Source organism: Lolium rigidum, chromosome 4 (genome assembly GCF_022539505.1).
Source record: "Lolium rigidum isolate FL_2022 chromosome 4, APGP_CSIRO_Lrig_0.1, whole genome shotgun sequence".
NCBI classification, from domain to species: domain Eukaryota; kingdom Viridiplantae; phylum Streptophyta; class Magnoliopsida; order Poales; family Poaceae; genus Lolium; species Lolium rigidum.
The window spans coordinates 85,014,521-85,031,213 of NC_061511.1; the positions used below are offsets into that span (position 1 = coordinate 85,014,521).

The 16,693-nt window shown below is 45.1% G+C and overlaps 2 protein-coding genes across 3 annotated transcripts; one reads left to right on the forward strand and one right to left on the reverse strand.

Moving 5' to 3' along the window:
- Window positions 1-6,428: 6,428 nt before the first annotated feature.
- LOC124649255 (GDSL esterase/lipase At5g45910-like) lies at window positions 6,429-8,863 on the forward strand. The gene is made up of 4 exons (XM_047188907.1): window positions 6,429-6,848; window positions 6,999-7,205; window positions 7,295-7,717; window positions 8,504-8,863. Exons 1-4 carry the CDS (start codon window positions 6,605-6,607, stop codon window positions 8,719-8,721), a joined length of 1,092 nt encoding a protein of 363 aa, XP_047044863.1. The 5' UTR covers window positions 6,429-6,604; the 3' UTR covers window positions 8,722-8,863.
- A 1,083-nt stretch (window positions 8,864-9,946) lies between these two features.
- Window positions 9,947-16,422, reverse strand: LOC124649256 (NADPH:adrenodoxin oxidoreductase, mitochondrial-like). 2 transcript variants are annotated; one of them, XM_047188909.1, is made up of 13 exons: window positions 16,183-16,422; window positions 15,504-15,608; window positions 15,091-15,204; window positions 14,924-14,977; window positions 14,370-14,486; window positions 13,746-13,855; window positions 13,571-13,644; window positions 13,417-13,478; window positions 12,448-12,643; window positions 12,312-12,375; window positions 12,166-12,233; window positions 11,909-12,051; window positions 9,947-10,427 (listed from the first exon to the last, which is right to left on the reverse strand). In XM_047188909.1, the coding sequence occupies exons 1-13, from the start codon at window positions 16,336-16,338 to the stop codon at window positions 10,191-10,193; spliced, it is 1,500 nt and encodes a 499-aa protein (XP_047044865.1). In that variant the 5' UTR covers window positions 16,339-16,422; the 3' UTR covers window positions 9,947-10,190. The 2 variants fall into 2 exon arrangements, with proteins under 2 accessions (XP_047044865.1, XP_047044864.1); XM_047188908.1 differs by lacking the exon at window positions 16,183-16,422 and having other exon boundaries at window positions 14,370-14,478; window positions 15,091-15,176; window positions 15,504-15,610.
- Window positions 16,423-16,693: the final 271 nt, after the last annotated feature.

Consider the following 16,693-nt stretch of genomic DNA (forward strand, 5'->3'; position numbering starts at 1 on the left):
ATTGACACAGCATAATGATTCAAATGACAAATAAGGTTCGACGACATCAAGGTTTCAATTACAATAAGGTTCAACGACACGAAGGTTCGAGAAGATCAAGGTTCAGACAACATAAAGGTTCGACAACAAGAACATAGCCAAAGGGACATCAACTGCGTCGCAAAGGCTCCCTCCCCCCTTGCCTTCTTCTTCTTAGCTTCTTCGACCAATTCTTCCTTCTCCCTTAAGTCACGAGCCAAGCGAACGACCGAATCGAAGAAGTGGTGGCGCTCCTCCGTCTTTGTAGCTTCCGCTTGAGCTCTCTCCTCCTTGATGCGTTCAGCCTCCCTAGCCACCTCCTCTAGGTGCATCCTATTGGCCCTCTCCCTCGCAATTTGCTCAAGTTGGCAGCTCCTCAGGAATTTTATCCGGTGCCTCGCGGTCCCGTTCGGCCTTCGACTTGGCATTCCTCCTCTTGTGGAACAATATGTATTCCTCATACTGTTTTTGCATACGGGCACGCTCCGCCATCTTCTTGTCTTCCTCCTCCTTCTTCTTCCTCTCTAGTTCTTCCTTCTCCTTCTTCCGCACCGTCCTTACCGCCTCCTCCCAAGCGGACTCCTCCTTCTCATTGCCCTCCCATGCTCCCTTCCCCTTGGTGGGTTGAGTTGCCATACACCGTAAACCAAATTGAAAAACCAAAGTTAGTCATGGAATATGAAAATAGAAAGTACAATGCGATTAGTAACTTCGAGACACATACGGATAAGGCCCCGCTAGGTATCGTAGCATACTAGCAGCGCGATGGCCACCTCTACTAAGCCCTACGTGAATCCTTTGTTGCCTTGGAGCTTGTCGCCATTGTGGTTGATGCCTTGAGGCTTGATGCGTAGGAGCTTCTTGCGTAGGAGCTTCTTGCCGTTGGGCTTGTGTGCTTGGAGCTTGTTGACGCGTTTGGCTTGGAGGAGGTTGACGCGTTTGGCTTGGAGGAGGTTGACGCGTTTGGCTTGGAGGAGGTTGACGCGTTTGGCTTGGAGGAGTTTGACGCGGTTGGCTTGGAGCTTGTTGGCTTGGAGCTTGTTGGCTTGGAGGTTGATTTGAAGCTTGTTGGCTACTTGATGCTTGACTTGTGCTAGCATCACTGCCCTTTGATTTATTGCCGGATGTGCACTTCCTTTTATTGTGGCCCTTAGTATTGCATGATCCACAATTAGTTGGCTCGCGAGACTCTTGGAATAACTTGTTTCCCGAATGACCCCATCTATCCATATCTCCGTGATACCTCTTTGTCTTTCTTCTTCCATGTTTCACAACCTTCCATTCCGGATCTGGCCAAACTTGCACTCCATGATACTCCGGCCATTGTGATTGATCCAAGTAAGGAGAAAACCTTGGAGCCCATGTCCTCTTTGTGGCTTCGATTGAGAACTCGGACTCCCGAACGGTGAGCGGGTTATTGTAGTCGACACGTCTAGTGCGTGCCGGCTGTTAGCAAGTGGGAGCAAGCCAAATGAAGCAAAGAGGGCCTCCTACATGTGCATTCACATGTCTTTAGGGACACACGGAAAGCCCGGCCTCCGTGTTGGACACCACCTTGTGTGGTGCCTCCCGGCTCATTCACTTGGTAAACCCGAGTCAACATTATCATAACATGTAGCCGTTTGGGAGTCGGCCTTCCTCGCCCTGAAAATCCATGAACTCTTGAACCTTCTTTGGGAACTCGGCATTCAAAGCAATTTCCTTCTCCGTTTCATCGGTGTAGTTACGGAAATAGACATTCAACTTCTCGAATGTGTATTGAATGATTGCCATCACGGGCAATGCACGGAGACCCTTCAAAACATTGTTGAAGCACTCGGCCATGTTGCTTGTCATTTGGCCATATCTCCTCCCATCCTCATCATAAGCTCTCGCCCACTTTGAGTTAAATACGAGGTGTCTATGAAGAAACTCTTGACCACCCGCGTTGAGGTCTTTGTGCTTCAGCAAGCCGTTGTATAGGTTTGCGAAGCGGCGCTCCGAATAAGCGAGGCAACAATCTTGAAGAAGGTCGGACAACTCTTTGCTCTTGCATGCCCGGTAGAAGTTTGCACAAAAATGCCTCATGCACCATCGGTGATGCAAGGGAGCATGCCCGGGAATTGCAACCTCCACCGCATTGAGAATTCCTTGATGACGATCGGAGATGACACACACTTCCTTTGAGGGTGGTATGACCCTCGTCCTCAATATATGGAAAAACCATTGCCGGTTATCATTGTTCTCAATCTCTACCAATGCAAAAGCCAATGGTACTAAACGGTTGCTTGCATCACTTGCTATTGCCACCAATAGTGTGCCCTTATGCTTGACCAGGTCAAGAAGGTACCATCCACGGCTATGACGGGCCTACAATGTTCGAATGCCCTCGTGCATTGCTTGAATGACCAAAATGCACGGTGAAATACCCTCACTCTTTTACCATCATGCAATGTCATTTTGGTTGCGGAAGGCTCCACCACATGCACCATGCCGGGTTAGTTGCGGCCATCGCTAACAACAACCTAGGGATACGGTTGTATGCTTCCTCCCAATCACTTGTACAACATCTTGAATGCGGCTTGTTTGGCCTTCCATGCCTTCCCGTACTTGACGTCGTAGGCAAACCGGGATTTGACCGTATCTTGCACGGACCTAATGCTCATGATAGGAAGTGATGAGATCTCCGCCGAGAGCTTGTATGCAATGAACTCGGATGTGAGTTGACGGTGGTCCGGCTGTGCATCCTTGCCATCAAGCTTCGGCCCCAGGCACATGTGAGTGGCTACACAACTTGTTATGTGCCAAGAGGGCCCTTTTTTGAAAGGTCGTGCACGGACAACCCATGGGCACCTTTTATCCACACATTTTAGCGTGTACCGCTTCTTCAAGTCCGAGTGAGCAACGATGTAAGGGCGATGATGCTTAATGGAGAACTCCTTCAACCATATCTTCAATTCCAAGAATGTATCAAACATTAGCCCTTTAGAGATCATAGCCGTCCTACCATCCACATCTCTCTTGGATAGTGGCCTAGCTCCAAGAAGTAAACTTTTGCCACCATCAACCACGGCTCCATCCGCAAGACTAACATCATGGAACAATGGTACCCGGATATCCCGTCCGGTTACCTTCTTGAAGATCTCGGCTCTTTCGGCTTCCTTAGCGGTGAAGCCATCCTCGTCAACCTCCTCTTCGGGTCCATCATCATCCGAGTCCGACGCATAGCATCGGGAATAAGGAATGGAGTGGTCCATCTCCTCTTGCCTCCAATATTTATCCAAATCACCGATATTGTTGCAATTCATCTCGAAACCATCATCACCATCGTCATGCTCATCATACTCATTATCCAACGGAGGTTGTTGGGCAATGGGAGATTGGGTGGCCTCTTCTTGGCTCATGGGTGGAGGAGTCCTCTCTCGAACGGGGGAGGAGGGCCGGTTAAGGTCAAGCTCGATACGAGCCTCAACCGTCTTGGTTGCAAACAACTCCAAAGCCTTATCTTGTGACCCGGCCACCGTCTCCTTGTAAATGGACCAACGTTGCTCGGAGTTGATACGCATTATCTTCCAACGGGTGTGCATTCCAAACCCCACATTATGCCTTCCCTCTAGCTCAATACCATCATTTGGCTCATTCCAATTCAACTCAACCCTAACTTGTGCTACCACCTCCGCAAAGCTAGGGCTAACGTCAAACACCAAGTCAACCTCTTCCGGGTCCGGCTCTATGTTTCCCTTCAAGAAAGCATCCTTCTCCACATGATGAACATGAACAATTCTTTCCATCCCCCTAGCATAATGGGAACACATACACACATGTGTTCATTAGTTACCATAATCAACATAATCTACCCATACAAACTAGCACACTACCATTTCTTCTACTTTAACAACCCTAACATCCAACCAAATCCATCTCCACCCTCAAATCAACCAAATCCACATCTAGGGTTTCACATATAGATTGGAGCAAATACACAAAATCAATGGATGAAAAGAGGGGAAACGGAGGAGATTACCTCAAGCAACGAGTTGGGAACGATCTCCACGGACAGATCTGACGATTTGGTGGTTGATTTGGTGGGGGGGAGAGAGGGGGGGGAGAGAAAACCGGGCGCCTTTGGAGGAGAGAAGAAGAGAAGAGAAAGAAAGAAAGAAGAAGGGTCGGGCTGGGCGCGCGCGGCGCCCAAACTTAAGTGAATGTGTGGCGCCCTTGCCAGGGGCGCCACACTTTCAAAGTGTGGCGCCGGCGAGAGCGGCGCCACTCGTGCTACCACGTCGGATCGGGGTCACCAGCTCAGCGTCGACGGGCCACGTCGGATGGGTGTGTGGCGCCAGCGCTAGGGGCGCCACATGGGCATGTGTGGCGCCCCTCAGGGGCGCCACACAAAAGGGTTAGATCCGTGAAATAGTTTCGCCGGAGGGTCAGTCTGTGCTTTTCTTTCAGTTTTGGGTTATTTTTGTGTAAATCGCCTTCAAACGCGCACTCGTAGGGGGGCTCCCGCGGCACCTTCACGTGGCTTCCCTCAAAATACAGCTTGGACCGTTCCGTACATCACTTCATGCATGTGATGTATCGCCAGTAGTTAGACAGATATTTGTCTTTGTTCATGTCAGTAAAGAAACCAATCCCAAGATTCATCTCAGTTACCGTTCTGGCGTCCTCCATTCTTAAACTGTGCACCGGTGAAGAGCGAAGTTGTTGACGACTTCTCTATGTTAGAGATACCGTCAATTATTTGGAATATTACCCTGTCATGTATGAGTAAACCAAATATGTCACGATTGAATCAATCGTACATATTTAGCAGGTAGGATCAATATTAGTTGAACCCGTGATAATCTCTCGCTGTTACCACGTTGCAACCGTTCGCCATCAGCCCTATATAAATATGTTACTGATTTAAGAACAACCATCGTTTGCTACAGAAAACTCCCATCCTACAAACAGTAATAAGCAAATTAGAATAGCTTGAAGCGCTTGATTTAATATGGTCATTTCAACTATGTAGAAATAACAAAAAAGATAACGGAAGAATATTTTATGTAGGCCATTTACCGGTGTATCATTTACTTCGTTTATGCCGTCTCTACAGCGTGTGAAAAACTGAGACATGTTTATAAAGGTCTACACATTTGAAGAACATGGTGACTGATATTTTTAGGATTTGCCTAGTTCGTCAACTGAGAACTAGAACCAATGTTCTCAGATGATGTCATCAAATTTGAGTTGCAACTCATGTTGCGACTCATAACTAACACAAATCACGAAACAAATCTAACAGTTTGGAGCAATTTTATTAGTAACATTTCCACTTGTAACAAAAAAAAATCAGTTGCAATCCCACTTGCAAACGAAAAAACTCACGTGCAACCCAACTTGCACCTAACATTTATAAATCACCATGCAATCAAACAGTGTAGAACGACTGAGCACTAACCGGGTGTGACTAGTTCTCCGTTGACTATGACCTAACTTCATTCTCAGTGAGATGATGTCATCAAATCTCCGGTGCAACCCATATTGCAATCCAACGGTGTAGGCTAGCACAAACTTAGGAGGACTAGCAAAACCGATATTTTAACTCCACATGGTCAGCGGCCTGATCTACGGATTGATCCTCCAACATTACTTTAGCCATGATACAGTAGCATTTCTATGCTTTGTATCGCCTTTTTTTAAAATCAATTTTGTCCAATTTATGCATCTGGGTGCATACTACCTATGTAGAGGTTGGGTGTAAGCTCTTTTGAACTGTATATTCGCAATGTAAACTTTTGAGTAATAAGACGCAAAACCGAATTAGGGTTCTCTATAGGATGCGGCTTATTTCCGGTCGGTCGAGAATTAGCTTATTTCCCGATCAACCTGGTTTCATGTGTAATTCACGTGCAATTAGGGCAAAAGGATATGCAATTGCACATGCATGTGCAATTACGCATCCATGTGTAATTCTCGTATGCATGAATCACGATGCAAATCTAACGGTCGTCGAGTTGATCGGGCTATAACTTAGTTTCCGGCTAACCGGGAGTTAGCAATCCGGTTCTCTATAACCCATACCGTTAAGCACGAAGCCAATCTTTTTTTTTTTTTTTGCACACAAGCATGAAGCCAACAATCGATTTCATTGGAAGATATAATTCCCGGCCGGAACACCTCTGTCACCGTCTTTTATGTGTCAATGATCGACTGAATAGTATGCGGGGTAGCGTCGAGAAACCTTAGCGACTGAGTAACCACAGGCTTTATTCTCATCTGTCAAGTCGATGAATCAACACAAAAAGTGTTGTGCTCACCAGGAAAGCATCAGTAGAAAAAAGAAGAGGCGAAAAAACACGAAAACGCTTTAGGTATCTGGCAACATCGATCGGTAAAGATGCGTACGTGACAGACTGCGCGCGCTAGCTACTAGCTAGGGTGTCGTCAGTGAAGGGAAGAATATGGAAGGAAGCACGTCGCCCCCAGGAGCTAGCAGTCCACCGGGGAAGGCGACGTCCTAACGGACGCCCAGCCCCGCCTATAAAATCCCAACGGATCTCCGGCCGTAACCACAGACACACGCATCATCGTCTACCTCTCGTGCGAACCGTACAGAGCCATGGGGATAATGAGAGGCGCGGTGCTGCTCGGCGCCGTGGTGCTGCTGTGCGCGCTCGGGCACGGCGGAGCGCAGCGGTACGAGGCCATCTACAGCTTCGGCGACTCCATCTCGGACACCGGCAACCTGTGCGTGGGCGGCTGCCCGGCGTGGCTCACCACGGGGCAGTCACCGTACGGCGAGACCTTCTTCAAGCGCCCCACCGGCCGCTGCTCCGACGGCCGAGTCATCATCGACTTCCTCGGTACTGATTCCTACCAAACGCATTCGTCGTGATTCCTTGTTCCCATCGATACGATCATGCACTCGCCTCGAAAGTTGGAATGGCACATACTATATATGTAAGTAAAACAAGATGGACGTGATGGTAACGTTTGTACGAATGCGCATGCAGCGGAGCACTTTGGTCTGCCGCTGCTGCCGGCGTCCAAGGCCGGCGGCGACTTCAAGAAGGGCGCCAACATGGCGATCATCGGCGCCACCACCATGGACTTCGACTTCTTCAAGTCCATCGGCCTCAGCGACAAGATATGGAACAACGGCCCCCTCAACACGCAGATCCAGTGGTTCCGCCAGCTCCTCCCCTCCGCCTGCGGCAAGGGTACCAGTTCGACGAGCTTAATTTAACTATACAAATATTTTTGTAATCTCGAGTAACCAATGATCGATTAATCTTGCATGTGCACGTAGACTGCAAGCGGCACCTGTCCAAGTCCCTGTTCGTCGTCGGCGAGTTCGGCGGCAACGACTACAACGCGGCGCTCTTCTCCGGCCGGACCATGGCCGACGTGCGGGGGTACGTGCCGCAGGTGGTGAGCCACATCGTGCGCGGGCTGGAGTCGATGATACGGCTGGGCGCCATGGACGTGGTGGTGCCGGGGGTGCTGCCCATCGGGTGCTTCCCCATCTACCTCACCCTCTACGGCACCTCCAACGGCGCCGACTACGACGCCGACGGCTGCCTCAGGAGCTACAACGACCTCTCCTCCCACCACAACTCGCTGCTGAGACGGAGCCTGTCCAACCTCCAGAGGACCTACCCGCACACCAGGATCATGTATGCCGATTTCTACTCACAGGTCATCCACATGATCCGGGCACCTCAGAACTTCGGTAAGCCCATCTACCTTCTACTGTACTATTGTGATCATTAGTTTTTTTTTTTTGCATTCTACTAAATGTGAAGAGCATCCGTGTTAAAGTTGTATCTGGAGCTGTCCAGAGCAGCAAGGCAAGAACATCATCTTTGCTGCGGTAGACCTCACCTTTGTAGCAACAAGGCATGCAAAGGTGTCCTAGCTAGCCAGTTGAATCCAGTTGCCGTGACAAAGTTGAAGTTTCGACGATCACGGCATGTTCTTGTCTAGACAGCAGGGCACGAGTCCCACGGGTCATAGCCTACACATTTATCCAAAGTTTGGAGTAGGTGCATGCACAAAGAGGTTCAAAGTATATATGGTCTCCTGGATTCCTAGCCCACCAGTGAGACGATCAATTCGGCTAATTAGTGGTCAAATTATGCTCCGGGGACCATCACGACCTATGTCCATATAATTTGGGAATCAATACCTAGCTATCAAAATCAAACCAGTTGGCATGCAATTGCCATCTAACAAGCACATGATCTAGTTATTATGAAATGAGGACCTAACAGTGTATAATACTGGTGCTAAAGCACTGTACATGTGACAGGGAGATGCTCCAAAAACACAGGCTCACAAAAATAATACCATGCCCATGTTCATGATCTTTTATTATACTATATCTCATCCAGCACACTACTTTAATCGCCCCCTCAGGGTCGCCACTGATCAGTTCACGTGACAAAGCGCTCGTGATCACGCATTACGATGCTGGTTGATTAGTGAAATCGCCTTGCTGATACCGTTTCGGATGCAGGGTTGAAGTACGGCCTGAAGGTGTGCTGCGGCGCCGGCGGGCAGGGCAAGTACAACTACAACAACAAGGCGAGGTGCGGCATGTCCGGCGCCAGCGCCTGCTCCGATCCCCAGAACTACCTCATCTGGGACGGCATCCACCTCACGGAGGCCGCCTACCGCTCCATCGCCAACGGGTGGCTCAAGGGCCCCTACGCCACACCACGAATCCTGCACTGATTGTAATTAGCAGTAGTATTGATTTGCTTGATGGGTTCAGTTCTGGAATGGCTGGCGTGAGTGCGATGGGGCTGATCGATGTGTATGTGTGTGAGTGTAACTGCTAATTTATTTATGATGGGATGTATCTAGTTGTTGGTTATTCTTGGGGTAGCGTTGCTTCCAGAGAAAGAATAAACTTTCAAAATGTTGGTTGATTAACTGTAAAGTGAAAAGCAGAGTGAAATTCAGAGAGGTTTTCATCTTCAGTTTACTTTGCCATGTTTCCTAACATCTGCTTGAGTTAATTTCCAGTGGTTCTGACATTGGACTCCACAATGATCCATTCCCTGATATTTTGGTTAGCTTGGTAGGTAATGAAGCGCCCATGAGACCCTGTTCAAAATGCAGATTCCAACCCGCCTTACGCACCAACTGTAATACTAGCAGAGCTAGGAATTGGGAAAAATTGTAATCCTCCCAAACGGAGACCTCGAAGTCCCCGCAGAGCTGAAACCTCTCCTTGAAGAGTTCCGAGACATCGTTCCAGCTGATTCAAATACCTAACTAAGCGACCTGAATGGAAGGCTAACCAATGAATGAACTGTTCTCCCCAGCTGTTACGAACTATCAGATAGATGGTCAAGAATTGACAGGAATGAAGGGAATTGATTTAAAGGATCAGATAAAGAGGGAATTTTCTATTGGCTAGGCCCCTATCTAATTTGCGGGTTATTGTAACAATCTAAAAAGAAGATAATGTTTGGAGTTCAATAAGCTGTCTGCAAAAGAATAGTTCCTGCCAGTGAAGTACCTAAATAGTGCAATCTCTTGCATCAAGAATTATTCTACTGGAGAACCTTCTTGATTTATCTTTCCCTTATCTTGCTAGCTCTATACCAGTGCTTGAAATAGGCATACTCTAAGGAATTGGCTGTTGAACTAGTAAGCTGATAAGCGAGCGTCGGTATTGGCTTTTTGATAGATGGCAAGGAAAACTAGTAAGTTGAAAAGGTCAGTCACCCCGGATATGCATTACTTTGGTAGTAAAGGAATATGCGTGAGAGGACTATTTCAAAGAAAGACTGGTCCATGGTAGTTCTTGGCAAGGAGGTAGTACCAGTATTAGAGATAGGCATACTTGCCCTCCGTGATTACATTGCCCCAGATACCCAACTGTAATAGAAACCTGCCGCGGACAACTCCTGAAACTCTTCCATGAATTTTTTTATAGTGAGAATGTACCTAGGGAGTTGATTTGCATGTACTAGAACAATGTGTACCTTATGTCACCACTCACCACCATTGCAATGCCATGCTATGATATGGCAAACTGTTGAGCGTCTACAGTTGCAAAGCTCTGCCGTAGTGGTATGTTCTAACGCTCAGATGAAAATTTGCTTGCTTTATTATCTTTATCATACATGGCTAACGATCTCTTAAACATGTCTAAGCCAGGTACCAAAATTGTCCAAGGAACTGCTCTTCAATTATCCCTCCTTTGCAACTTTCAGGAGCTCATCCCAGGCTGTAATCTTCTCTCTAGGCTTGTTCTTCAGCTGGCCTGATGTCTTCTCTTTAGAATCGATCTTCTCCCAGTCATGGAAGGGCACATAGCGGGTATTCTTTTGTTCTAGAATCTCAAGTAGTCCCTTCCGCCCTTGCCTTTTCGAATCGGATGAGGCCACAAGCACGCCCTTCTTTTCATCTTCAAGTATGCTAGCCACCTGTTAATCAACAAATAATTACAACACAACATACAGAGCATACTAAAGTCTCCAACCAATTTCTGATTGTTGTGTTGCCAAAAAAGCTGCTACACATCTCACACTGTAAACAAACCTGAGAAAACTAGCAACTTATTTGACAATATTAAAATTATAGCTTCAAATTATGCCATATGATACAATGGTTAATCCTGACAAGTTCTAACTTTTGAACTAAATGCCATTTTGAGTTTTGGAACAAACTGAACAATTTCTTAGATGTATAAGAATTTGGTCAGAATCTTCGGCCTTTAGGCCAAAAATATGCCAATTTGTATGATGTGCCAGAAAAACAGAAGGTCTAATAAAGCAACTATAAGAATATGCAAATAAAATAAATATTTTAAACCACGCAAATGAATATAAGTTTGGCCCAAATTTTCCAGGCTCGCACTTCTTACCACCATGTACGTCTACGAGTTGATTTAGATTTTTTTAAGCACTAGGAAGAAAAATTTTTGTGGGATAAAATTCACCTGTGACCATTTTGATGATTCCAGATAACCTTTACCTATTTATTCTTCAGTAATTACTTGCATATTTATTGTTTTCTGGAATAACAAAAAACAGCCAAGATACCAAGCAGTTCCACCCAATGTCTTACTGACCTATATCCACAATGAGATAATTTAGGTAGAGTAGAGGTCTGAAGACTGGGATAAGGCACTTGCCTCAACAATTAGGCGACATGGCTAACCTTGATGTGGAAGGTGCTGAGGCTACAGATATGTTGAATAAGGATTGCTTGCTTGATTAAACGAGTACATGCTAGTCCTTTACATAGGACAACTAACTTGATCCACAAGTCAGATCTCAATTTGAACTAAAAACGTACCAAAGATAATTAAGCGAAGAAATTGTTGCATACACACTAAGAATTGTTGCGCTCCAGGTTTTTTGTTGGGAGGACTGGATGTGCCAGATTTACCACTTAAGTGGATCGGACGGTCGAGGAGCCGGCTGATTCTCCCCCAGAATCAGCTGGCAGATGCCTAGTGCTGGCCTTAAAAGTATTATCAAAGACCAAAGAAATGAAACAGTGTACAACTCTAAACCTGAAAGAGATCAATAATTTCACACGAAGTCTGTTCGCTCTACCTTAATGTGCATGATAAGCAGTTCAGAATCAATAATAGGCAAGCCATTCCACAACAATGTACACTGCACACAAACATGAGAACTTTCGTATTAAATTTGCAAGATGGTATACTACCTGCCACTGAACAAATTGCCCTATCCCAAGGAATTAGGCTACTTCAGGAAATATTTTCTGATGTTTTCACATACAAGAACCAATCAAAACTACTCCGCAATCACTACAGGATATAAGTCATTTTATCAATTGGGTGCTTGAAAAACTTTTGCACCACAACAATAGGAAATAATAATAACAATGTGCATACTGCTTTCCTTTCATAAATGGAGGAGCATAGGGTACATACTGTTTCCTCAGCACAATGGAGATTCGTAGCAACAATCCCAGTTGGTCCTCTCTTCAACCATCCCACCACGTACAGTCCTGGTTCCACCGTGGCAGTCTCTGATTCATTGCTCAGAATTCTGCCCCTCAAATTTGGTACAACTCCTGCAATGAACAGAAGATCATTACAAGTATAATTGAAAAGATTTTTTATGGATCAAAGAAGGAAGTAAACAAAGTCTACGCTCCAAGGAATTAAACAAAAGCAATAACATGCACCTCTGTATTTGTCGAAGGGTAAACCTTCTATTGGCAAGGATTTGTAACCAATACTCTTCAAAACCAGTCTAAGAAAAAGATAGACCTTAGGAACCAAGATTTAACTGGTCATCAAAAAACAGGAAAGCATCGTCTAAAGGACTCACCCACATTTCAGATCTTCAAACTCACCAGTTCCGACTGCCACTTGTTTTCCAGTCACTCCATCATCTGTATTACCAACAAAAGTAATTGTCAAAAAAATGTGGAAGAAATTAATCAAGAAGATTCCTGACATCTAACCTTTTAGAAGAGTCTTTTCAAGTTCCACAGCACCAACTGTGGTTCCATCTTCTGAAGGGAGAAATCTGGTAGGTTTTCTAAAAAAGACAAAGTGAAGCTCCTTTCGATCATCATTCCTCTTTTCCTGATGCACGGTAGCGGCTTTTGATAGCAGCTCGTAGACTCTTCTTTTAATTCTACTATTACTCATCTCCTCCTGCAACGAGATAAGTTTTCTTCTATCACAGGCAAGATGACCAAATATGGGAATGTGGACGGAACGTCAGAGTAAATTTACAGCATGTTGTCAGCAAATTACGAGTAAGAAGTCTTGTAGCACTGTGATTCAGATATTATTAAGTGGTTGGTTTGTAAATATTACAATTTACACCGAAGAGCTGCAAAAATGGCATAGGATTGGACACTTGTCGGCCAGTGTCATTCTCATCGCATAACCAGAACAGGGATCAAAACATTTGCAAAGAATGCTGATACTTGTCAACAGGATCCATCAGTTAAGTTGTTCACTTTCTCCAGAATCACTATGCCAACCTATTATGGTTCCATGTGTTCCCTGATTTTCTAATGTCCGCATACAATAAAAGAGGATTGACAAGTTTATTGATTTTAAATGGTCATTCCTCAACCCTACGGCCTTAACCAGTCCTATGTGTTGCCTAACAGCCATGTACACCATGCAAACCTCCCTACTGGTAGTATCATGCTTTGTAGTGCCACAGTTCTAGTAACAAAGTTTTTCCATATTTCAACTTGTTTATGAGCATAAAAACAAGCAAACTTGATCAAAATAAACAAAACCCAGCCAAAAAAATACTAGCCTCAGCTGGGCAGGTACCAGTAAAGAGATCCATTCTGATCCCAAATTCACGAGTTTTCAGAAGCTGAGCTAGGTATATTTAAATAGAAAGCCATAGATGTGAACTCAACCATTACAAATATGCAACTACTGCGGTAATTTACTGCTCAAACCTTATCTGCGGGTGAGGTCACAAGATCAGCTTCCTTGATACAAACGTGGACATTTTTCAAACCTACATGACATCAGTTTTCGAATCTAATATGAGCAATCAGATAAGCCAATATGAATCTACAAAGACTGACAAACTTTGCAACAAGAAAATACCTAATATTTCACGTAGTTCCTTTGCTGTGCAAGCTGCCTGTGCGGGGCCACGTCGTCCAACCAAGAAAACCTTCCTTTACATTAACCAACAATTGCAACACAAGAACTTCTTTTATCATCCTAACACTCATAAGAGCTCACAAACAAAAGTGTTCAAATGAAAAGGTATGGATACCTTATTGTGCTGCTACGGAGAGCATCCAAAGCATAACCAGCAATGTCTGTGGAAGCCAACTCGGTTGTGCACCGAAGAAGAATACGGGCAACATCAAGAGCAACATTTCCCTTGATAGAGTGAACAACACATAAGCAAATAAACATTACAAAAAGAGATAAAAATAATAATTTGGCAAACCATGGAATAACCTATGCTCATTTTCACATATGAGGACGTCACGTTTTCACATGAGGACGTCACTTAAAAAAAGTTGCAGAGACAAATTGTTTTGTCGGGACAATAATCAGTTCAAAAGAAGGAACATAAGCACAGTAAAGTATGAACTTCTCTATCACAGAGAGTTCAGAAAACTCAAACATATTTGCTTTATTGAAGGAAATGGGCAGCTGGCAATGTTTTAAACTTTTAATATCTTCTATAGCCACACAATACTTCAAGGTTAACTGAAATATTGGATCAATAGCAATCTCTCAATTTAGAACTGAATTATGAGTCTGACGTATTTGTTTCAAGTATAGAAAGTTACAAACTACTGTATGAAATACTTCTGTTGACTAAAAATGTTGATGCACTGTTCAAAGTTTATCTACTGATTCGTTTCATAGGACTAAATTCAGATACCTGTCCAAGGACCACAGCAGAATCTGTGTTTTTTAAGTCAGGTGCCAAGTTACACATGTCTGGATGCCCATTATACCACCATACAAACTCTCGAGCTGAATGTATTCCCCTGAGGTCCTAGATACAAAAGACAATATGAGGAATATGACAACCAACCGAAACCGAAGAAAGCAAAACAGAAATAAAATGATAATAATAACACTACACAAGTTTGCACACTAGATGCTATGTCGGTAGCACATAACAGTGTTCCAGCATCTGTGCATAATTTGTGTTTTCTTCTGATGATACCGATTCTGTGTTCATCATAAATGATCGCTACTCTTATGTGGTATTCATGATAAACCATTACTAAAGCTAAGATGTCAGTAGCAAGTATCTTGGGTGATAAATTTTTCTAGTTTCTTTATTATGACAATAATATCATTGTAGCCACCAAATGATCGCTACTCTTATGTGGTATTCATGATAAACCATTACTAAAGCTAAGATGAGTTTGTGCCTATCAAAAAATGTGGAATAAAATAGAAGGAAGCAAATAAATTAAGTTGTACCTCCCCAGGAATGCCAAATGATCTATCACTTTCAGCACCATAAGCAAGAACGACCTGTTAATGAGGACATACTACATCAGCACTCTTTCAATAAAGAACTTCATAACGTCATGGTAACAGAAAATAGCTACTTGGCAAAAATTATAGATCAACGGTTATCTGCTTACAACGTCATATGTCTTCCGCAGCTCTGATAGAGATACATCACTTCCAAGCGTCACATTCCCAAAGAATGAGCAGCGGGCATTCGCAGCTACACGAGAAAATTGGTTTACCACAATCTGTTGAAAGTATATGGAAAACTTAATCTTCTATGGAATTCCTTTAGTGCTATAATATTTATGCAGATTGAGAGGGACAATAAAATCATGAGCATACAAAGTAACTAGTATAGATGTTGGTGTAATCAATATTTTACTTTTCTAAATATCACTGTACAAGAAACTGCAGAATTATAAAGTAGCACAGCAGCTCTAAACAATACGTGTCAGAATTTATTGCAGTTATGGTAGCAGATGCTGTTACATACAAATTTACTGGACTTGAATTTCACAGTAAGACAACAAAATGAAATGGTCACCTTTGTTTCTGGATGATCTGGAGCCACTCCAGAACGAACTAAGCCAAACGGTGTAGGCAGTCTGTCAATAATATCAACTTGCGCTCCTTCATGACCCTTTAGCATCTGCTTCACCAACCAAAAGAAGAGTTCATATAAGCATGGAAATGCTGCAGAAATAAGTAGGTAACTCCCAAGAAAAACTTCGCAAGAATGTTTGCCTAGCCATCTTCATTTTCTCTGTCATATTGAAACATACGCAAGGAAAACAGCCTTCCTTTCTATTGAGACCAAAATCTCTATTTCTGCAACTATGCCATGTGTGTCTATTCTTGCTTCATATGGGGGGTACATTACAGCAAACCTTTTGTTTCTGCAGCATTGCTTCTATGATCTTAGGAGCAACTACAGATGCACTGTTGCCCGAGCATGGTTTAATATGAGCTTTTATTATAGAGCTATAGATTCCAGATTACAGCACATTTGACAATCATCGCTATTAAAATACACAATTCCACGGCTACGACTGCACCTTAGCATTCAGAATTTCATGGAACTGGAATCAGGGGAAAAAATGCTACTCCAGAACAAAGCACCGAAACGCTCTATCACTATCACCGTGAAGGGAAGAACAGACATGAATATGCGAAGGAACCAGCCCCCAAAGAGGGGCAAGACCAAGGGAACCGAAGACCCGCACCTTCTCCGCCGTGTAGAATCCGGCGGGGCCGCTGCCGACGACGCAGACGTGTAGCGGCTCGCGCGTAGAAGCGACGGGGGCGGACGTGGAGAAGCCCGTCGGCCGCAGGAGCAGCATCAGCCTCCTCGCGTGGGGGAGAAGAACCCCACGACCCATCTCCGAAGCAACAAAGTGGTTGGCGACTCGCCGGAAGGGAAGGGGAGGCGTGGGGCGCCGCCGGCCTTCTTCTCTGCCGGCTGCCGCTAGGGTTCGGGGGGGGGCCGGGGAAGGGAAGGGGAGGCGCTGGGCGGCGGGGACCTGGAAGGTTCGGGGCGGGGAGGAAGACCGGTGGCCGGAGGTGGCGTGCTGGCGGCGGCCGGAGGGTGGTGTCACCGGCGGCGGAGAGGGAGCGACGGCGTCGGGCGGCGACGAGATGCTGGTGAGCTCGTCTCTGGTTCTTCCAGCGAACGGAAATCCTCCAGGGAGGCAGGGAGCGACGCTGCATCGGCTATGGGCTTTCCAAAAAAAAAAT